The sequence below is a fragment of the Mycteria americana genome, chromosome 20 (assembly GCF_035582795.1).
Source record: "Mycteria americana isolate JAX WOST 10 ecotype Jacksonville Zoo and Gardens chromosome 20, USCA_MyAme_1.0, whole genome shotgun sequence".
In the NCBI taxonomy this organism is placed as follows: domain Eukaryota; kingdom Metazoa; phylum Chordata; class Aves; order Ciconiiformes; family Ciconiidae; genus Mycteria; species Mycteria americana.
Genome location: NC_134384.1, coordinates 5402062 through 5422446, shown reverse-complemented (window position 1 = coordinate 5422446; position 20385 = coordinate 5402062). Strand labels below are relative to the sequence as shown.

General features: G+C 47.7%; 1 protein-coding gene across 1 annotated transcript in view; it reads right to left on the bottom strand.

Moving 5' to 3' along the window:
* Positions 1-1171: 1171 nt before the first annotated feature.
* The window catches only part of BRPF3 (bromodomain and PHD finger containing 3), a 28849-nt gene continuing 9635 nt past the window's right edge, over positions 1172-20385 (bottom strand). The window contains exons 7-15 of the mRNA XM_075521543.1: positions 19017-19283; positions 18347-18850; positions 16104-16197; positions 13538-13635; positions 11490-11587; positions 9346-9500; positions 2773-6555; positions 2435-2647; positions 1172-1687 (exon numbers count right to left, since the gene is read on the bottom strand). Of these exons, the coding sequence (XP_075377658.1) occupies positions 6372-6555; positions 9346-9500; positions 11490-11587; positions 13538-13635; positions 16104-16197; positions 18347-18850; positions 19017-19283 (1400 nt within the window). The 3' untranslated portion in view covers positions 1172-1687; positions 2435-2647; positions 2773-6371. The remainder of the gene's footprint in view (positions 1688-2434; positions 2648-2772; positions 6556-9345; positions 9501-11489; positions 11588-13537; positions 13636-16103; positions 16198-18346; positions 18851-19016; positions 19284-20385) is intronic.

Sequence of the window (20385 nt, the reverse complement as noted above, 5' to 3'; positions counted from 1 at the left end):
CTTTTAAGAAAATGCCTACGGGTGGGAAGAGATGAACTGATCAGGACAGTGCCAAGAATGAAGTCAATAAACTGGGGAGAAAATCCAGTTTCTCCATCCATGCGAGCGCTGTGAGAAGCATCAGTTTCTAGCACTGCCTGTCCACCCTTCCTCCCTTTGTCTGTCTGTCCATCCCCGCAGTTTGGTTACTCCTGTAACTCTGGTGCAGGGCTGAAAACCTCACCGGACCCCAACACGTGTTTTACAGCCTCGGCTTCTCCTTGCTGGGTCAGGACCGCGGGCGAAGGGAGGTTTCCTGCCAGGAGCAGAACTCAGCACCAGCTGAATCCCGACGGATTCACCCTGGCATGGCCCCGGCTCGTCCTGGCATCGCCCTACTTGCAGCAAGGATGCCAAACAGTACAGTTATTTCCATTATCAAAAAGGCTCTGACTGGAGCAAAATCTGGGCTCTTCTTTAAGGAAAACACCGGCTGGTTGTGGAGGGTTTTCACAAACCCCTTCCCCGTCCCGGCCACGCGCTCCTTTCGCATTTCCCTCGGCAGAGAGCGAGGCCCGAGCTCCGTGTTTGCGGTCAGCTTCACCTCCCGCTTGGCACGCACTGAAGTGCTCCTGATCTGCAAACGCTGCAAAACATCTACATTAAAAAAAAAACCAAAAAACCCCTTATAAGCATTTCCACAGAATGTAATAAATAAATAAGGGGGAATAAAAATTCCAGGCATGCTCAGAAAAAAAATAAATATCCCTTTTCCCTTTCCTAAAGCAGGCTGCAATAAATGCGGGACTTTAATTACTCGACAGTGTCAGTTTAACATCAGCATTACATGAGTGCATCCCTCAATCAGGGACTGCGGACTCGAGGGCACTAAAACTACACTTGGGAAGAGCAAGTAACTGCATTTTGGAGCCGGCTTCTTGCCGACTTTCCACACACCCGATGCTGCCGGGAGCTGACGGTGCGGCTGTTGAAGGGTGATTTTCCCATGGGAGGTGCCAAGAGATGCCCCATTCCCAGCCCCTGGGCTTGGGTGCAAGCTCCGGAGAGGAGCTGCAAAGTGTTGGGAAAAAAAGGGATCCAGGTTGTGAGAGAGTGCTGGAAATTTTAATGTTTCCCTTTTTTATTCACCTTTTTTATTCCCTTTTTTATTCACCTTTTTTATTCGCACGTGCGCGCGCACGCCAACACGTGCCAAAGACATTTGCACCATCGTTGGCAGCTTCTTGCAAGCCCTGTGCATGGTCCCGGGCTGCTGTGGGTGTAGACGGCTTCGCCCCAAATGGCACCCCAGGGTTGGGATGGGGTTGGGGGTCTGCGGGGACACACAGGGCGTTTCGGGTTGTGCCTGCGCAGTGGGTCGGGCCGCCCGCGGGCGTGATGGATGCTGTGAATATTGATCACCGCTGATGAATCCCTGCCATCCCGCTGAGTAATTACAGCGCGTTTCACAGCGGAGCATCATCCATCAAATGCTGAGCAACACTAAAGAAAAACTAATCACACGCCGGAAGGAGAGCCCCGACTCCCTCGCCTGCCCCTCCCTCCTCATCCTCACCTTCGTCAGCCCACCCCATCCATCCAGGCTGCCATTCTTCCCCATCTCCATCCTTCCCAGGATCGGCCTCCCATCCTGAGCTGCAAAGGGGCCCTGGCTTGCTCCGAGGACACGGGCTGCCCACGTCTGCTGCTGCAAGGAAGAAAAATAAAAATACATGGTTCATGGCTTTCCTCCTAGCTGCTGCCCAAGCTCCAGCCCTCCGAGCACTGAAGCACGTTAAATGGGTATTACCCACCCGTTACCCTCCCTCTCCTCCTCATCACCACCCCAAGCCCTCGCTCCCCACCATGGTGGCCCTCGCCTGGGGCAGCGTGGGGACCCCAGCTCCAGGGGCTGCCGATCCCAGGGCACCCTGCGATGCACAGCCCAGAGCCAGGGCTATTTTGGGAGGCTGGAGCAGGAGAGGATTAATCCTCAGCAGGGCAGCACCATTAAGTTTTGTCACCTGCTATCCATCTGCCTCTAAGGAGCCAGCTCTGTGCTGCTCCTTCCCTCCCTTCGCTTTTTCTCACGCAGAAGAGCCCGAGGCCAAACCTGTGCACAGCACCCGGTGTAAACTCCCCTGTCCTCACCAAAGGGGACTTGGACCCCCCGAGCGTCTGGCTGAGTCACACACAGAGGAGAAAGCTGCCCCCGTTTTCTCCTGGAGCGTATTTGCATTGCATATATATCCTATGTCTATACAGAAAGTGCTAATTATACTTACAGACAATTATAATTAGCAAGTAGGGAGAGCTGTCCCCTGGATGCACCTATGGCTGTGGGTGTGTAGTCACTATTTGTGATTGGGAGAAGCTCATCCTCTGTGGCTGTGGAAGCAGCACTTGCCCTAAGGAGACCCGTCCCACAAATAAATGCACGTGTGTGAGCACCTACCTGTGGGTGCCCAGGGCTGGGCATGGCCCCTGCACCCCCCCGGCACCCCCCGAGCCAGCACCGCAGCGGCCGGAGGGGCACAGTCCACCCTCCTCTTGCATTTCGGTCTCCTCCGGGAGGTTTTCTGAAGGGCATGTCCCCGAACAAGACCCTTCTCTGGGTCCGGGATGTGACTCGTTCTTGGCCGTTACCTGCCATCCCTGCACCCGGCGCCTCAACAAAAAAAATTCAGAAAATTAGGAATGGTTGCAGAAATCCAATGAACCTCCTCTCCCCTTCATCAAAATCTGCCGGCCTGCAGCACCACCCCAACGCCAGATAAAAAGCCATGTCCTTACTCTGCCAGCGTGCCGAGCCAGTGGATCTTCTTGTTTTCTTTGATTTAGTTTCTTCTTTTTTTTGGCGACTCTGAAAAGAAACGGATGGGGCAAGGCTGGTGGCTGCACCTGAAGCACTGACGACACGAAGCAACACGCACCACGTAATCAAGAGGAAATTAAACTTCTCCGCTAGAAAGTTTTGCTTGCAAAACTGCAAATTAATTACTGGTTTCAGGCAAAGGTGCCATCAGCGACAGCCCTGGGAGATGCTGTTGCACCAGCTCCGGAGGGAGGGCGGATCTCAGCAGCTCCCGCAGACGCTGCTGCCAGGGCTGGGTCCAGGCAGGACAAACCCAGCTTTGCAAACTGGTGCTGGAGAGACCTGGGGCAGCCTTGCCTTCAAATTAAGGGCAGAAGCATCCGAAAGGACAAACCTATTAGGGAGAAAACAGGAATTTAATTACGCGATATTTCAATATCAGTTGGAGATGAGGGTCAGGAACCATGACAGCGTGGCGGCCGCCGAGGATGGGAGATTATCGGAAAGTGGGGCTTTTCATGAATCAGGCTGACAATTGTCTGAGCCCAGGAGGCAAAGGATGGGCCAGCAAGGCAGGCAGAGAGGCGGAGGCCAGGATGAGGCCTCAAAGCAGATGGCTGTATCTGTCCCTGCAGAATTTGGGGCACTCAGGCTGACAAGGAGATGGGAGAAAGGAAGGGAAAAGTGTCTCCTGGCTCCTGCAGGGTTTTGCATCGCGGCGGTGGGTCTGTGCCTCTGGCCCCAGAAGGGCTTCATGTTCGTGGCGGATGGGAACGATACCTGCAGCCTCGGAGGGCAGCAGCCTCCAGCGAAGCCCGGGCTCTGCAGAGAGGGGCCGGGCAGCAAAGGGGTCCTGATGGTGCACCACTGCCCGCAGACCACGAACCTGTGCAGGGAGGGAAAATGCATCTTAGGGAAGAGAGACAACGCAAGAGCCCTGCTAGGATGAGAAACCCTCCCCAGCCAGGAGCCAGGGACCAGCCCGGCTGCAGATTCCAGCCCTGCTGCATCCACATGGCTCGGCTCCTGTCTCCATCTGCTGGCAAATCCCACTGCCCATGGCGCGGCATCGCAGGACCCCCCGGCCCACCACGAGCATCACTAGATGGGATTCAAGCCCCAGATTCCCAATTCCCATCCCTTTGGGGCTCTCAGCCACCCCCTGGCCACAGGGCTGCCGTGCACGGCACCAGGGGGGATCCCATCCTGCAGCACCCAACCCTGTTACCCATTGCACAGGGAACAAACTCACCTCCGGGAGACGTTCGAGGCAGCACAAGAAATCCCTCCGCGTGTCCCTTCCCTATCACTGCTCTTTGCAACCGCTTTACTCTCGCATCTGGGACGACTGGGACGAATAAAAACCATCACAGTAAGTGACGTCCCAGACCTCAGGACAACACTAGCAAGGAAGGACTCTTTTTTTTTTTTTTTTTACATTAGAACATTTATTTCTCAGAGAGAAAATATAGTCTCAGACAGTCAGTTATAGTAGGTAAAATTAGCATTTTTTTTTCTTTACAAGCATAGATTTTCTTATTACCTCTCTTATACCATCTGATATAAACAATTCTAGAAAGCAAATAAACTCACTTTCTACAATAAATAGAGCGATCTGTGCTTTACAGCAGACTGACAGTAACGTTTAGGTCCCGTAGCAACAGCAGGATATTAGCCAATTCAAATTCTAAAATGTCATTTAAAAACAAAACAAAACAAAACAAAACCAAAAAAAAACCCCAAATCCCAAGATCTTAAAACATATACACAGGTCACAAGTCCACAGCTGAGCTACCACCTGGAAAAGTGTATGTTCCTTCAAATAAATTACACTGTGTGCATATAAAAGACCCAGCAACACAACTGAGGACTTCAAGAATGGTGACAATAGGTCTAAATAATTTAGAACAATATTTTACAACTATATATACACAACATCCTTCCCTAGCCACACTCCATAGGCATTATTATTATTATTATTTTTACAAAATCCTATGCCCCATCTCTATGTTACAGGAATCTTCCTTAAAGTGTGGTTCCGTGTCCCAATGTATAAGAAGTGGTATTTTAAAAAAGTAGACCAAGTAGAAATGGCAGTGATTACTCCCCACTATTCATATTATTATTATTACTAATTATTATTATTTTGACCCCACATTCTCTTCAGTATGAAAAAGTTAAAATAATAAAAAAATATTGAGTTAAAAAGCAAAATGATGATATTCAATCTACAATCTTGCTCTGCACCTTTGGTTCTTAAAATGGGAAAGCAAAAAGGGATACGCAACAGAAGAGATCAGAGAAATCATAAAGTCCTTGGCTAATAGAAAAGGTTTCGTCATCAAGTTTCCAAACATCAGTTGCCCCCGTTTTTGCAACGCAAACCCAAAAAAACAGGGATTGTCTGCAGAGCTGGGTTTACTTGGGTTTTAATGGATGACAACGCTGGAGACCCACACACCAGGGAAAGGATATGCGTGTGGGGGAGAAGGCGAAAAGGCAAAATGGTCGTGTGCTCTAGTTCGTGCTTGGTTTCAACCCAAACAGAGTCAGAGAAAAAAGTCAGAGAGACAGAAAAAAGGGAAGAAAGGAAGAGGAGCCTTACACCAAATGTGCATAAACCAACACAAAAGATGTATCTCCCTCCAACCCTGATCAACCTCAGTGCCTGCAAAGCTGCTCCAGCTCATTAGACACCTCCAAAATTAGTTTTGCATCTTAAAAAAAGGAAGTTATCTTTGCTTAGACTCAGTACTGTACTAAACCATGATATGAAATGTTACTGGAACAAGCACAGTCACAGAAATCAGAATTTAAATGTGAAACTACCAAATAAATTTCTAGGACACACACACACACAAAAAAAATCAGGTAATTTGCTTTTCATATTTAAAGCTCTGTGCATCTGTGCATGTAAGTGTGTGCAGCAGAGGGGAAGGTTACCAAAATATCTCAAGCTTTTCTAAATGCAATGAGAGAAATCTAACATGAAAACACTATGTACGTAGGCAGGAAAATCGTAACGCAAACTCCCAGCTACGATTTTTTTTTTTTTAATGTGATGGGACAATCAACGTCATTTAAAAAAATAAAAAGGCCAATCACGGTTAGGGTAAATTTGGCACAAGAAAGTCCAGTTGGGATTTCCGTAAAGGATCCTGGTGCGGTTACAGTGGTGACGGGTTCCCGGGAATTACTCGGGGCTGGCTGATGACTTAAAAACCCCGACGGCACGGGGGAGGCCGGGGCGAGGGAGGGTGCATGAGGTCCGAATATCCGAGTGCTGCGCCCTGCTCACTGCATCAGCTCACCTTGGCTCCCGTCACCTGGCAGCTTTTCCTAACTACCTTACTCCTGACCCTGTAGACTATACATTTCATCTCCTGCCAGCTCTTCAGCGAGACACATTCAGAAAGAAGCTGGACAGGCTTTTTGGCACATTTCAGGGTACTTCGAGGAGTGCTGACAGCTAGCTGGGAACGATGTCCCCCGGCCGGTCAGTGCACGAGACAGTCCGCTCTGCCAACGCAGCGAGCACGGAGTCTGGAGGAAAAGGAGGACCGGCCACCCCGACCCCTTACAGATAATTCGATGTAACGAAGGGATGATCTCCCCGCACGCGGCTCATGTGAATCATGGCTCGATCGTATGCCACCTGCACAGACTTGCGGATGCTGGTTTTTCGTCCTTCCATCATCTTTAACTTGTCCACTGTGTCGTCCACACCGAGGGGATAGACTTTGTCACGTGGAAGCCACTGCCTGCAACAGAAAGGAGAGCGCAAAGCCCCGTCACCGAGGGCATGGAGAGGGGAAACGGGGAAAGAAGAGCAAACACCTGGAGCTCTCTGCAGGAGGCTGACTGCTCTGATGTGCCTGGCTCTCATATCTGCTGCAACAGGCCAAGGAGTTTGTCCCAAGAGTTTCCAAGACATGGCCAAGTACTCCAGCTCCTCAAGCATTCCCCACATGTCTCAGCAGTGATTACTCGCTAGTTGTCATCTCCTCCCCAGGAGCAGCTACGATCGTGTGATCTATTTGTTTATAATTAACACCCCGCAATGATGCTACAAATGTTTAAATGCCTGCATTTAGCATGGAAGAACCACCTGTAGCCAAAATGTCTTCCTGCATGAGCACAGTTTTATCTCTCCTTGGAGTCCTTACTCAAGGCTGTCAATGCTCCTTGGAGCTCCAGGGGAAACTTGGAAACTCCTGTGTTCCACAGAGCAGCAAATAGAGGGACTTCCATGGTGGAAAGTAAGTTTTTATCCCCAAGAAAGCTCTGCCTTGTTCCAAGAGGCTGTAAGCATCAGGGTTTGGGTGACTACAACTATCTGAGTATCATCCAGAAACAGGCAGCTTCCAGTAGACACGTCCCAAGTCCAAGTTGACCCCAACCAACTGATGACTTAAATTGCAAGTGCCTTTTCTATAGCAAGTTTTTATTGTGCAGTCATTAGCCCAGGTTAACTAGCACACTCAGAAACATCTTTCCTAACGAAGTGTCATCTTTCCTAACATCATCTTTCGTCATCTAATGTCATCTTAGTGTCATCTTTCCTAATGAAGTCCAGTCCCTAGGAGTTAAACCTCAGCCACTGCTAGCACAGTCCAATGCATCTCCCAGCCAGCCAACAAGGACAACCCAGGGCAGCTCAGCTTATCTTCACCACAAAGACAAGGGGCCAATTTCAGTCTTTGTGACCCTTCTGCAGCATCACTGAAGTCAGCAGAATTTGGATCTGGCACTAAGAGGGGTTTCTAGGACTTTCCTGAGGCACCCTAGCTTCCCACAAATTGCAAACAAGGATCTAAGTGGCCACTTAAAAGTGTAAACATCCACCAGAGCTTGTCTTCAACAACAGCAAGGCAAAGCCAAGGAAATGCTATTTTTATTGGGAAGGTAGCTTCAATGACAAGTTTGGATTTAGATTTTTCAAAACTGATGACTACAGCAACAGGAAGCATGGCACTGCCATTGATTTTCAGCTAAAAATCGTTAGTACCTCTTCAAAGAACGTGCCCTGTATCAAGTGGTTCTGGTAATCAGGGACAGTGAAACAATACTAATAAAAAACCTCGGGAACGTGTCTCTTGGCCCCTCTTCTCCCCAGAGGACAGAAACATACTCATCAAGTGATGCAAATGTGGCCCCTTTCTCAGCTTCCCAAGAAGACGGCACATGCTTTTCCTTTGCCTGTGTTGCACCTTGCCTCCATCTCTTTAAACTGCATAAAACACTGCAGCAGCCCCGAAATGTAGGGGGAAACACTCCCCCCCTTGCTGCTTTACCCCGCTGTGTGTTCGGCTCTGCTCTCTCCCCATGCACCTCCCCTCCAGCCACGACACAGCCTCCAGGCAACGTTCGCCTCCTTCGTCCAGCCCCTCGCCCTTCCCTGCTCTTATGGGAGATGCTCTCTTGCCAGGGCTGCCGGACTGCAACCTCACTGAAACCCCTTCCAGGGATGCTGGCAAAGACCTTCCCCAGGAGAATAATAAGAAGAAGGCCTCTCAAAATACCACGAGGCTCCTTTTTAAGCTCTTGGTATCTTATTTTATAGAGGCAGCAGCAGAAGAGGCAAGCCCATTCTCTCCTCCGTTCTCATGTGCACCCCAACTGCCCAGCATCCGCTTTTTCCACAGTATAAACTCCCTGGATCTGGTATTTGCAGGTATTGCCTCCTGGGTGACAATTTATTTGCTTGGTTCACGTTCCCATGTGGCATTTGCTGGTTAAATAATCCAGTGGGTTCAGCGTGCGGCTGCCTGCCTCATTATGGGGACTCACCTCGTCCAGCATAATGCTCCAGTTTTACAAGTTTCCCATTGTTTCGTACACAGATTGCAATGCCTTATTGCTCATTTTTAAGGCACTTCACTGGTTTGTGGCTTATTATATCTGGCTGGGTTATTGTTACCATGTGAACCTGGTCAGCCACTGATACTAAAATCAGCAGATTCAGTCTGTCTGAGACAGAATGGTAAAAGGCCTTGAGATATTTCACTTGCCCTGAATCAGGTGCTTACACCTACTTTTTCCATCTTAAACAAATATCTTGATTTGAAAACTGCAGGTACTCAGCAACTCTGAAAAATCAGGCAAGCCTAAATATGGAATAAACCCAGCATTTTCACAATGTTACCCTGGAGATTTTTGGCAAATCTTTTGTGCAGCAGTGGAACTGGCTGCTCAGTCTGCTGGTGTTTTAAAGTCAAATCCTCTCTCTAATTTGCTGCAGATTTTGACTACTAAATTGGCTCTTCATGTACCTCGGTATTTTTGTGGTGATGTGACCCCTGGGTGAAGGATGCTGGGCTGTTCACCATGGAAGTGGAGCAGTCAGATGTCAAGCTCTTGGGCCAGGGAAAAGCAGGCTGGCTTCCTCATTTAGACTCTTCTTGACTGCTGCATATTTAAATTCTCCAATTTACAGGTAACATCATCATCATCATAATCCCTGTATGCTCCCATATACCAAAGATTATGTTAAATCCTCCCTCTCTGCCACAGCACTCACCACAGACCCCCATCTGTCTGCACACACTCACCAGGTTCTCTTGTTGTCAAAGAAAAGGACAAGGAAGAGCTTTTCTCCTGCCTCTGTCTGCCTCTGCTCCCCCAACTTCAACACATCCACGGGTGGGACTGGGATGGGGACTCCATTGTGGAGCAAACCCTCGCGCGGCATCTTAGGATCGATTATCTAGTGACACAGGGAAAGGATATTTAAGAAAAAACCCCTTCAAGTACTGCAGAGAATGCATTTTTTTTTTTCTGTTCTTTCAGTCTATCCAAGCTAGACAATTAAAATCTACTTAGGATGGGTAAGAAAAGTTGCTTGCTCTGTCTCAGTGGCAATTTTTAAAGAATTTTCCTGTCCTCAAGGCTTCCCCTGTGGAAGGGAAGCCAGTCAGTCCAAAGGCCAAGCACCCGATCTTAAAAAAGGGAAAGGACATAAGTATGTGGCTCTGTGTGGATGTAGATTGGTAATTCAGTACAAACTCAGTATTGTTGTGTTCAGCAAAGGATTTCCTTCCTGCACTCCTAACTTGTACAATAAATGTAACACCATTGCTGTACTCAGCAGGCATAATGCGATTTCACAACAGCTCCATTCTGGTGCAATTCAGTTGACTTCAGCGGCATTGCTCAGATTTATACTGCTATTAGACCAGAATCAGGCCCAATATTTGGAGAGAGTCGACAAGCAGTGCCAGCTTTATCAGGCTAGAGAAACACAGATTATAGTCATTTTGGAGAGAAGTACCAACAGATGCATCGATTCTCCCCATAATAAAGCAGAAATGTCAGTGTCCAGCATTTGTGCTGTGTGATCACAGGAGGAGAACGGAACAGCCAAGGGTGGATGCGATACTCGGTCTAGTCTTCTTTGCCTCCTGATCTTGGCTCCTGGGGGCTTGAAAAAGCAGCTTGGCTTTGACATTGGCCAGCTGTAGGAATTTATTAAGACACTTTTCCACCACAACAGATTGCTATAAAAATGCCTTTTTTTGGGGCAGTCTCAGTGTTTAAAGCCATGCTAAAGCACAGTTTATCTTTGGCTGTAGCCACACAAATATCTAAAAATGCTTGGCATGGCTAGCAGATCCGTAGCTGTTCTCTCCTCTGGGCTCCCACTTAGAGTAAGAGCATGGATGAGGGTCACTCTTTTAGCAGAATCTGCCCTTTTTGACAGCATCAGAACTGTGCTCAGCCACAGCCAGGCATACATGCTGTGTCAGCTTACGGATGGTTTCACAGCTCTGCTGCTTGGATGTAGAGACCTGTGTAATTTCCGTGATGACTACACTTGCTTTCACTCCCTACAATTTCTCAGCAGTCACAACCGCTGTCTGTCTTAGCGATCCCAACCATAAAGGTACTTAAGGGGATGGCTGCAGCCATGCAGAAATTACATAGAGCAGAGATGGCAGGAAGAGCCACGTCTCAAGGGATATATTTAAAAGTAGCAGAAACAACAAAACATAGTCAGCCTATCTCATGTTCTTAGTTATATTCTTACTTCAGCAATCTCTGTTGATAACTTAACAAGCAATTAAATGCCTGCAGCAGCACTGGCACTTCCTAGCAATAGCTGCATGTCACGTCTTGCTTTGGAACTGAGTATGGTGTTCACTGAAGCCAGGTTTATGGATTTCACGTTAATAGTCAAATATCCAAAGACGGATAAATATTAAGGAAATACGTTCAAAGGACTAGGTGCAAACACTTGCGTATATTCTCATATTTAAATCAAACATATGGTTATTGAAGAGGATATATACATCACAAGTTGGCCAGTTGGGCACCTACATATGGAGTTGTACTCGCTACATGGGAAAATGTGTGGGCAGTTAGAGACCAGTGGAACATGGGGCCTGCCTTTATAAAATTTAGGTCTTCTCATGCCAACAGTACTCATTACTTTCCCCATACCTGCAAAGTGAACAGGAGAGGAGAGGGAAGATCTCCTCCTATCCCTGGCACCAAGAGACCAATGTTTTATGAATCCTCTGCAATGCTCTGAAACAATGAGCATGGGGAAAATCAACTGTGCAAAGGGGAAAGGAAAAAAAAAAAGCATGATTTTGGGAAGTTCTCCTTTTGTGGCTGGTTACACTGCACGCTAGCACTGTGTTCTGGGCTACCTGTGCTGTGGGTACAGGCTGCGAGAGAGCAACGGGGTACTTACCAAGGCAGGATAGGAGGGATAGCCACGGCACTTGGCCCACACAAGCTCCAAGGGCTCCAGCTCAGCCTGACTCTCAAAGGACATCAGGAGAGTCCTGCCTAAGGGACAGAAGGAGACACGGCTTAGGAGGGCAATTACTAGCAAGGGGTTACGATAACACAAGGAACCACACCGTCATCTAACCCAGGCATGACGGCCTGCATTGTCTCAGTAGCAATCAGCTAAAACAGATGAACCACTGTTGTACTTAAAACATACTGCCAATATTTCTGGTTTAATTTTTTAACCTATTTGCTTCTGCAGCGAGCAGAAAGCTGGAATTTCACCTTTTTTTGTAACAAACCTATTGTCCAGCTATTCGTCACACAAGAGCACACATTTAATCATTACTGTGTGCACACAGTAATTCCAAACCATTTCTCTTAATCAAGGTCTAGAGCAAAACGGAAAGCCACTTATTGTTTGTACCTATATGCATTGGGTCTCCAAACCAGAGGTGGTAAGACACACATCTCATCTGCAGTAAGTTTATGATAAAATTTAATGTGCAGTGAGATCCAGCCTGGCCACGGTGAATGCCCAGCCTTCTTTATGCTCTTGTCAGTACAGTCATGTTCCGCATTAAGATAAAGCCACAGTCTCCTCAATCATGGGTCTAAGTCTATGCATGCATGTAGCTTCAGATGAACTCTTCAATATGGAAATATTAATCAAATTCAGTTCTGGAGTGAATAGCTGCTATATCACTGAAATCAAATGGGTATACAAGAGATGAATTTGGTCCATTAGGCTCCACCAAGCCAAACCCATCCTCAATGGAACTGATGAAGCTGTATCTGAGATTAATTTGGACCACTGTTCAGAGAGCTCCTTTTTATTCCTCCTAAATACAAATACCTAGACTATTCTGATGCCATATCCTTTGGGGCTATTTGATCTCTGCAGGAAATGCCTGGTTCTAGTTGACAGAAGTCTATTAGCCATCAATTTTTTCAAACTTAAGTCAGAAGTATTGCAAAAGATCCATTCAAGACACGAATAACTAATCTGCCAGCTCCTGGTCCTGGCAAAGGAGTAATCTTCATTAATATGAATTTTATAGCAAATAGTGCTTGCTCTGGGAATCGTCAATACACTGGCTTTACCAGAAGTCAAACTGAATCTAGAAAAGGCTGAATACAAACCAAACAAGCACACTGCCAAGCATCTGATGTGCTTCTCCACTACTGCATTCCAAATGTATTCTTCCATTAATGAAATGATGTTATAAAACACAGAATTGTCCCACTGATTCTAATTCTCCCGGTACCAGCCCTGCTCTGTAGGCTTATCTCCAAAGCAGATCGCTGAGCATGCGGGGTCCAGGATAATAACGGTTCCCAGGGAGACAGGAGCCAGCCCACGGGAGCTGTACAGGGTACAGGGAGTCAAAGCTGAATCCTGATTTCAGCATAAACCCGCAATAACTCTATCATTGACACACCACAAGAAAGACAAGAATGAGCTCTGGAAGATCGGTGTAGTGCCTTGGGTAGTATTAGAGGAGTGTGACTTAATTTTACTGGTGTATAGCACAGTCTGACAAAGATGACTTTGTTACAAAGACCTTGAAAGGAATGATAGCAATACAAGAGGGAACAGCTATGAGTCATTTCCGGAGAGACCCCTCTTATAATTATGATTTACTGTTTGTATTGCAGTGTCATTAAAGAGAACTAGTCCCAAAACAGAAGACGACAGTGCCAGGGACGTTACACACACCAGACCTACAGAAAGCACCCATCCGAGGAGAACACAGGGCACAAGCAATCCGTAAAAGTGAAAGCAGGAAAACCTTTTATGCAATAACCTAAATTTGTAACAAAGCAGGTGATAATGCACAGGCAGGTCAGCAGTCTGATTTTATAATCTGGACAGTTCATGCAGGACTGGTTCCTGGTGTGCATTGAGACCTGCTCCCCCTGGTTCAGATGGATGTCAGCCCTACAGTGCGGTGGGACCCCAGCAGGGTGTTCCCCAAAGCGGGGCTGCTCTGCAGCCGTTCTCACCTGAGCTGCTGTAATCGGAGTCTCCATTCACACCTTCCAGGAAGGGCACCCGAGAAAGAGCTGGCTTCCCTCGACTTCGCTTGGGAGGCATCAAACCACTGTCAGAAAGATATGGAAAAGCAGGGATTAGGAGAAAACAGATTACCCTTGAAAACAAAGCCAAGTAAATGGATTCCCCAGCTCTGTTTAAAATACTGGAAAATTACCGTACTGGTGCATCATCGACATGAAAAGAACACTGAATACTTCAACAAAATGTCATCGATACATCTCTTCTGGTGCAAGTACACTGGATATCATCCCAGCTTTGCCATGAGCAATGAAAGGGGCCTAATAGAAACCAAGCTATGAACATGAGGAAGAAACCCAGCAAAGACTTCACGCTGGAGAGCTGATGCAGCGATGCTTGGCGCTTGCATGAGCTCACCCAGTTGTCTATAGAATTTAGAGACGACAGAGCAGCCCTCCAACACGACTCCAACATACATGCAATTGGACTCTACCAGCCCATGTCCTGAACATCCTTTCACCTCATTACTACAAACATTTCAGAAAATGGATTATCTCCACCTCAAGCAATCATGTTTTTTCACTTATTGTAATTCTTTTTTTTTCTTTTACGATTTTCTAATAAGCAACTCATTCTGAATGAATTTGGTGCTCAAAAAGGAAGAGCGAAGAAAAAGCAGTAAACAGAGCTATTCCTAAATAGAATAATTGTACAAGTTATCCATGAGACATCAGGTTTTTTTTAATTCCTTGTTTTGTGGGTGTCACATAGCTCTAATGTAATTTTTGCTATGTGAATTGCTTGCAATTATTGTAATAAGCACTTACATCGCACTTTTCATCTTCAAAGTACTATATAAACATCAACTAACAAGTCCCCACGCTCCCCTGTGAATTCAGATTTGTCTCCCTCACTGACAGATGGGGAAACGGAGGCAAATGTGGTGGGGCCATAAGCCCAAGAGAGGGTTTGAAGGTGAGTTTCTGGCTCCTGGTCCTGTTCTGAGAGCATCCTCACCCCATGAAGGATTCCTGCATGACTCAAGGGCCCTCATTTAAATGACACTACAACTATGCACGAATCCAGTTCTCTCCTTTTTGTCCTCTTTGATGCGGCTCCTTGCCTTACTATAGTTTATTGCAGTAGTTTCTTGTGAGATCTGCACGGGGGTCATGGTAGTATCTGGCTTACAGAAGAGGCAATGACTGAGCTGAAGATCTGGGCACACAGCCCAGAGAAGAGGGGAGAGATGAAGAGGTGGGTGGGTGCCCCATCTCCGAGAAGAGCTGGAGGTCCTATGCCTCCAAGGGACTCAGCATGTGCTAAGAGAGATAATTTCCTGGGGTGCCACGTGCTTCCCTCAGGCTGCCCAGCACCTGACTGTTGAGGTGGGATCACTCTGCTGCAGGGAAAAGCCCTCACAGCAAAATTGCTCCTCCGAACCCAGGGCCTTGCCCTTTGTCATGGGCACGAAAGCCTTTACAAACAGATTTATAATGGAAACACTAATCAAACCTTAGCTACAACTGCAAAATTATACACCTCTTTTGACAGATAACATTTAGGATCACTCTGCATAGCAGAGTGAAGTTTTCATTTGAAAAACGCCCCTGGGATTCAACCCTGCTGCAGAATAATTTGTTACGCAGCTAATAGCTTTAAACTGTAGCCTCAGTCCTGAGAACGGGCGTGCATGGGGAGCTTTACGATTTTAAGTGCCCAACTGACATTGCAAGCTTGAGGTCTTACAGGACTGACTGAGCACACACATTGGGAGGAAGCGTAAAACATCTGAACATATTTCTCTAGCGATGGGTCATCACCCTCAGGGTCATCAAAGACAAGCAGAGGGCAATGGCATGTTTAAGGCACTGAAAATATTACTAGGAATATCAACTAAGAAAGACTTGCTTCTGCCTGTCCTGGACAATCTTAGCTATCAAGGTCAAATGTTCTCAGCCTGCCACTCACAACTCACACAAACATGATTCTGGCTTAATACAGGTTTTACCATGCAGTGAAAGGGCTGTGAAATAACTTGAGTCAGTGTTAGGAGGGCTGGATAGGTAGATTAAGACCAGAAAATAGATATGGTACCCATGTATGCCTACTGCATCGGACCAAAAGATGACAGATGTTTGCTTTAAGTCTGTTCAGTCCTGTCTGAAGTGCCTAGTTCTGCTTTTAAACCTCTGAGAGGAAGAAATCAGCAATTCAGTAGGTGGTAGAAGTTCAGCTTCACCTGCAGTGCTGAGCTGGACATTTGAGTTCAGGTTTTTTCTAGCTTTGGCTCTCAAAAACTCCAAGAAGGTATGCATCAGCAGAGAGGACATGTATGCATTGAAAATTTGCTTGAAAAATCAAGCACTGCTTTTGGGACCTATAGCTTAAGAGGATGGGATGGAACCTCAGACGCTTTTTGTCTTTTAGGGCCAACACACAAAATAAGTAACAGTTTGGGCTGGGTTTGAAACAAAGAAGTCAAATGATAAAACCAGGCAGATTAATCCAGACACAGAAGGTGTTCTGGGGAACAGTTTTGCACGGAGCACTTACCTGCAAGCTTCAAACACCAGTCCACTGCCCAGGCCAGAGCTGCACTCAGAATCAGAGCCGCTTTCTACGTGTTTTGTGAAGCCGTTAGTCACTCCTGCCGAGGAGACAAATGGGAATCAGGCCAAAGAAGCAGCAGCAACACACAGAGATGCTACCACGACTCAGGTAGGGTCACTGTCCCATGACTGCCAGCTACGAAGATGCTGAGTACTTCAACCAGAGATGGAAATTCTGCACCGAGTTCCCCAGACTCAGCTGCAACCAAAAGGTGACTAATAAAAGGTATTTCTACCCCGACACATGAAAAATTAGGCTGTCTCTGGAGAAGTGCCCAGGGATGGTATAGGAGAGCTCCATGCAGCATCCAGCTCGCTGGCCAAGCCCAGAGGCCAGGAAATGAACCACTTGCTCATCTGGCTTCAAATGTCGTTTGGAAAAGACACAGAGGTTTCACGCTGACTGCCAGGGACTTCTCCCTGCCTCACCCCGGGCCTGGCTGCTGGGATGGTCCCTGCCCATGGGAGCAGGCATATAAAACCACAGCTTATTCAGTTACAGGTTCTTTGCTCTAGGAAAAACTCATTGCTTCAATTTCTGGAAATGATATTTTCCAGTGGACAGAGTAGACAAAGGAAGCAAATTTCCCCTGGGTAGAAGAAGGCTCCCCACCACCTTCCTCTCCAGCCGGTACAAATGTCACTGTAGCCATAAGTGGAATATTTCAGTTCTTTGCCCCAGACACTGACAGGGCTGGAAATCTTCCCTTCACTGCCAGGTTTCCTGCTCTGTGCATGGGAGGGATACCTACACAGAGAGCTGGGATCACCTCCAAGTTTAGACAAGATCTCACAACCAGGGACAGGCAGGGGCGGACAGGGAATGACGCCTGAGAGCACCCCCAAGCCCAGAGCAGGTGCAAGAAGCCAGATGACCACGGCCTTCCCCCATCCAGGGACCTGTCACGCCCAGGTTCCCCGTGGGCTCATCAAAAGCCCGTCAGCCATACAAAGGCCAAATTCATGCCAAGGCCACTATTGTTTTTGGGAACGGCCACAGGGAGCATATTTCTGGGAAACACCTCGTTCTGACAGTCCCGATCATGCTGACCTGCTCCTGCGGTAACACAGATTTGGCACACCAGACACTCCCTCCAGTTAGGAGAAATCAACTGTGCTTGAAACTGGAAGGAGCTGAATCACAAAAGCAGTGCTGCAACTCATAGGAAAAAGCCAGCAGTGCTGCTTCAGCAGAGGAAAAATGTCGCTGCCTAGTTATCAGTGATTTTCCAGCACCCTGCCTTTATTTTCCCTTTTTTAATTTCAGCCTCCCATTCTGACCTGTATCCATTGTGGACAACTCCTCTCTGCTTTATTCCTGGCAGATGATGACGGTGAGTCCCTCAAACCTTTGGAGAAGCCATTTGTGTTTCCTTTAACCTGTCCTGGTAAGTCAATCCCCACATTCAGTTGCTTTCCTTCCACTCTCCATTTGCTAGGAACCTTCTGACAGCCAAATAACTTTAAGGTAATATTTGAGGTACGGGTAAGTCAAGCCTTACAGATGGGAATTGTCCCACGATGGCTGTTAACACAGAATTAAAAATAAATCACATTGCTGTCACTCAGATGTTCCTTTTCACCTTGTGCCTCTCCACATTTCAAGTCAGCTGCTTATTCTCATTTGCAGATCTAATTTGAAAAAGAATCTGCTCAGTATTCCCACTAATTTTATTTAAACCCCAGAACTGAGGGTACAGCTGATGTAAAAGTAATGTTTAACATCTCATCTTACATGGGTGCTGTGGTACTGGTCCACTGCACACTTCCAACCGAATGCACCATTTCTGCAGCAGGAAATTCTCACTTTACAGGAGCCCTGCTGACTGGCAAAGGGAAGAATTACTTGTGACCTCCCTGGGCTTCATCTTGGTACCTTTAAATGTCTAAAATGGAGGTGTCTAGAGCTGAACTAAGTTACCAGAAACTCCATGTAGAGTCAGTGGAGGAGAGGTGCAACTCGTTACGGATGTGTCTTGCCTGCCTTATTTTAGAAATCTGTGGAAGAGTTGAAGCTTTCATCAGGCACATCTGGTTATGGGGACTATGTTTCCCCCAAGCATAAACTGAGTTTCAGGTGAGTAGTTTGGATGCAGACATCTTTACTTGGCCCCAGGATTCCCACTCCCTCAGCCCCATCTCACAGTTTCCAAGGGTACAGAAGGAAGAGAAATCCCAAGGAATTACCTCTCTGTCCCGCCTGCCTGGGCGACTTCTCTCCATCACTCTCGCTGCAGGTCCTGCTCTGCGGCCGCTTCCGAGCTTGTCGCTCCCCGTCAGGGCGGGAAGGCGAAAGCTGCCCGCTCTGCCCGTGGTCCTCCCCATTCTCAAGGGAGCAGTCCAGGCCTCTTTGCAGCTTCACCCCATTCTTAGCTTTTTTAAAAAGGACAGATGTCCGTCGGCCCACACCGCTGAAGGGCGGGCTGGCAGGGGTGTCTGCAGGCGGCAAGGCCAGCCCGTTCAGGCCGTTGTCACTGAGCAGGCGCTGAAAGGCTTGGCTCTCCCGCTGCAGCGCCTTCTTGTCGAAGAGTTCCCTGTCCGACATCACCCTCTTCTGCAGCTGATTCAAGGACTTGCTTTCACTGATGGGTTTGAGCATTGGAGGGTCCTGCAGAGAGTCCAGCTCTGAGAGGGAGGGTGCGGGTCCTGTGGGCTCCAGGGTGGGAGGATGAGGGGGCTTGGCATCATCTGCTAAAGGAATAAAGAATCTGCTTGAACATTTTAGAAAGAGTTATTGCCAAAACTACCAACAGCCATTCCCATCTTTCACTAGGGCCACAGACAGGAGAAACGGCAGGTCTTGACTGTTGACATGCACTAGGAGAGCTAGAGCTAAAATCCTGCTGCAACTTCTCACCTTTCTCCCCTTCCTCGTCCCCTTCCCTTGGTGTTTTATCCAGCCCCTCTTCCCGCGGCACAGGCTCCCCGTTGGGCATGGTCTTGTTCTGCTGCTGGGCCAGCCTCTGCCGTATGGAGTTGATCTCCCGTCTTAGGAGCCGGATGCGTCGCGTCCGGGCGCCGCTGGACCGCATGGTGCTCACCATGTCTAGCTTCTCCAGCAGCTCCTTCAGCTGGGCCTCCAAGGAGAGGTGAGCCCGGTTCTCTGGGAGGAGGATGTTATCCACTGCATCAAAAGAGAGCGTAACAGTGAAGGGAAGGAGCATGGCTTCTTGAAGAAGGGAACTCCACTCCTGCATTTGGGACCACTGTCATGCCTCATTCCCACTGCTGCTATGCATGAACCAACTGCTTTAGTTTGGGGATTTAGGAATTGTTAACCTTGGAGCTCGGACTTCCCTTCTTTGGGTAAAGAGCAGCTGATTTAACTTGCACTGCTCTCCAGTTCCCATTACTGTCCCAGGGGCAACAGCAAAAGAATATGTGTCTGCACCCACACAAGACAGCTCACAGCCCAGGTCCTTGGCAGAAACCTATTTCATTGCCAGATTAAATGACAAAATCAGACCACAAACAGAACTGGCCAAAACATAACATGTTTGCCATTCCTCTGGCTCTGCTGAAGGGCTGGCATCCACTGGAGCAGGGCAGACAGCTGAGGGCTGTGCTATCGTACACCAACACAAATTTCATAACAGACTGTCCATCTGTGTCCAAGAGGGCTGCAACATTTAGGAAATGGACTGCAGACTGCAAACTCTGCGTGCTGGATGGCAGCAGTGTTCTGTACTAAGTTTAGCCAAGTTATTCAACCAATGCTTTGGAGCTGCATCTCAAGACAGCTACGGGAATGGATGTGGTCATGTGGTGAATGGAAAGCCTCAGCTAGAAGAACTGCTTGAGTTCCAGCACCTTAACCCCACACCACCCCCTCCCAGTTCTCAGTGCTCCATCTAACCCAGTTGCCAATTTACAATGAAATATATGAGCTCCTCAGAGCAAAAAATCCTAGATCCGCCTTTGTATTGCTCTTTAAAATACCAAGTTTATACTACAGCCGTGGCACAAATCAAACAGCATGGGCAGTCACGAGGCTCTTCTGAGGCAGACATGCACTAGGAGAGCTGGAGCTAAGCTGCACCTAGCTCTGAGTGCCTGGCTCACCTGAAATCCTGCTCTTTGAGGCTATGAAGGAGTTAGATATATGCTTAAATAAATAGATGGATAGGAGCATTCTTGTATGCTGAGTGACGGCTATGATTTTCACGCAGGCTGAGTGACACACTCAGAACAAAGAACACAGTTAGGATCTACCTGAAAAAATAAAG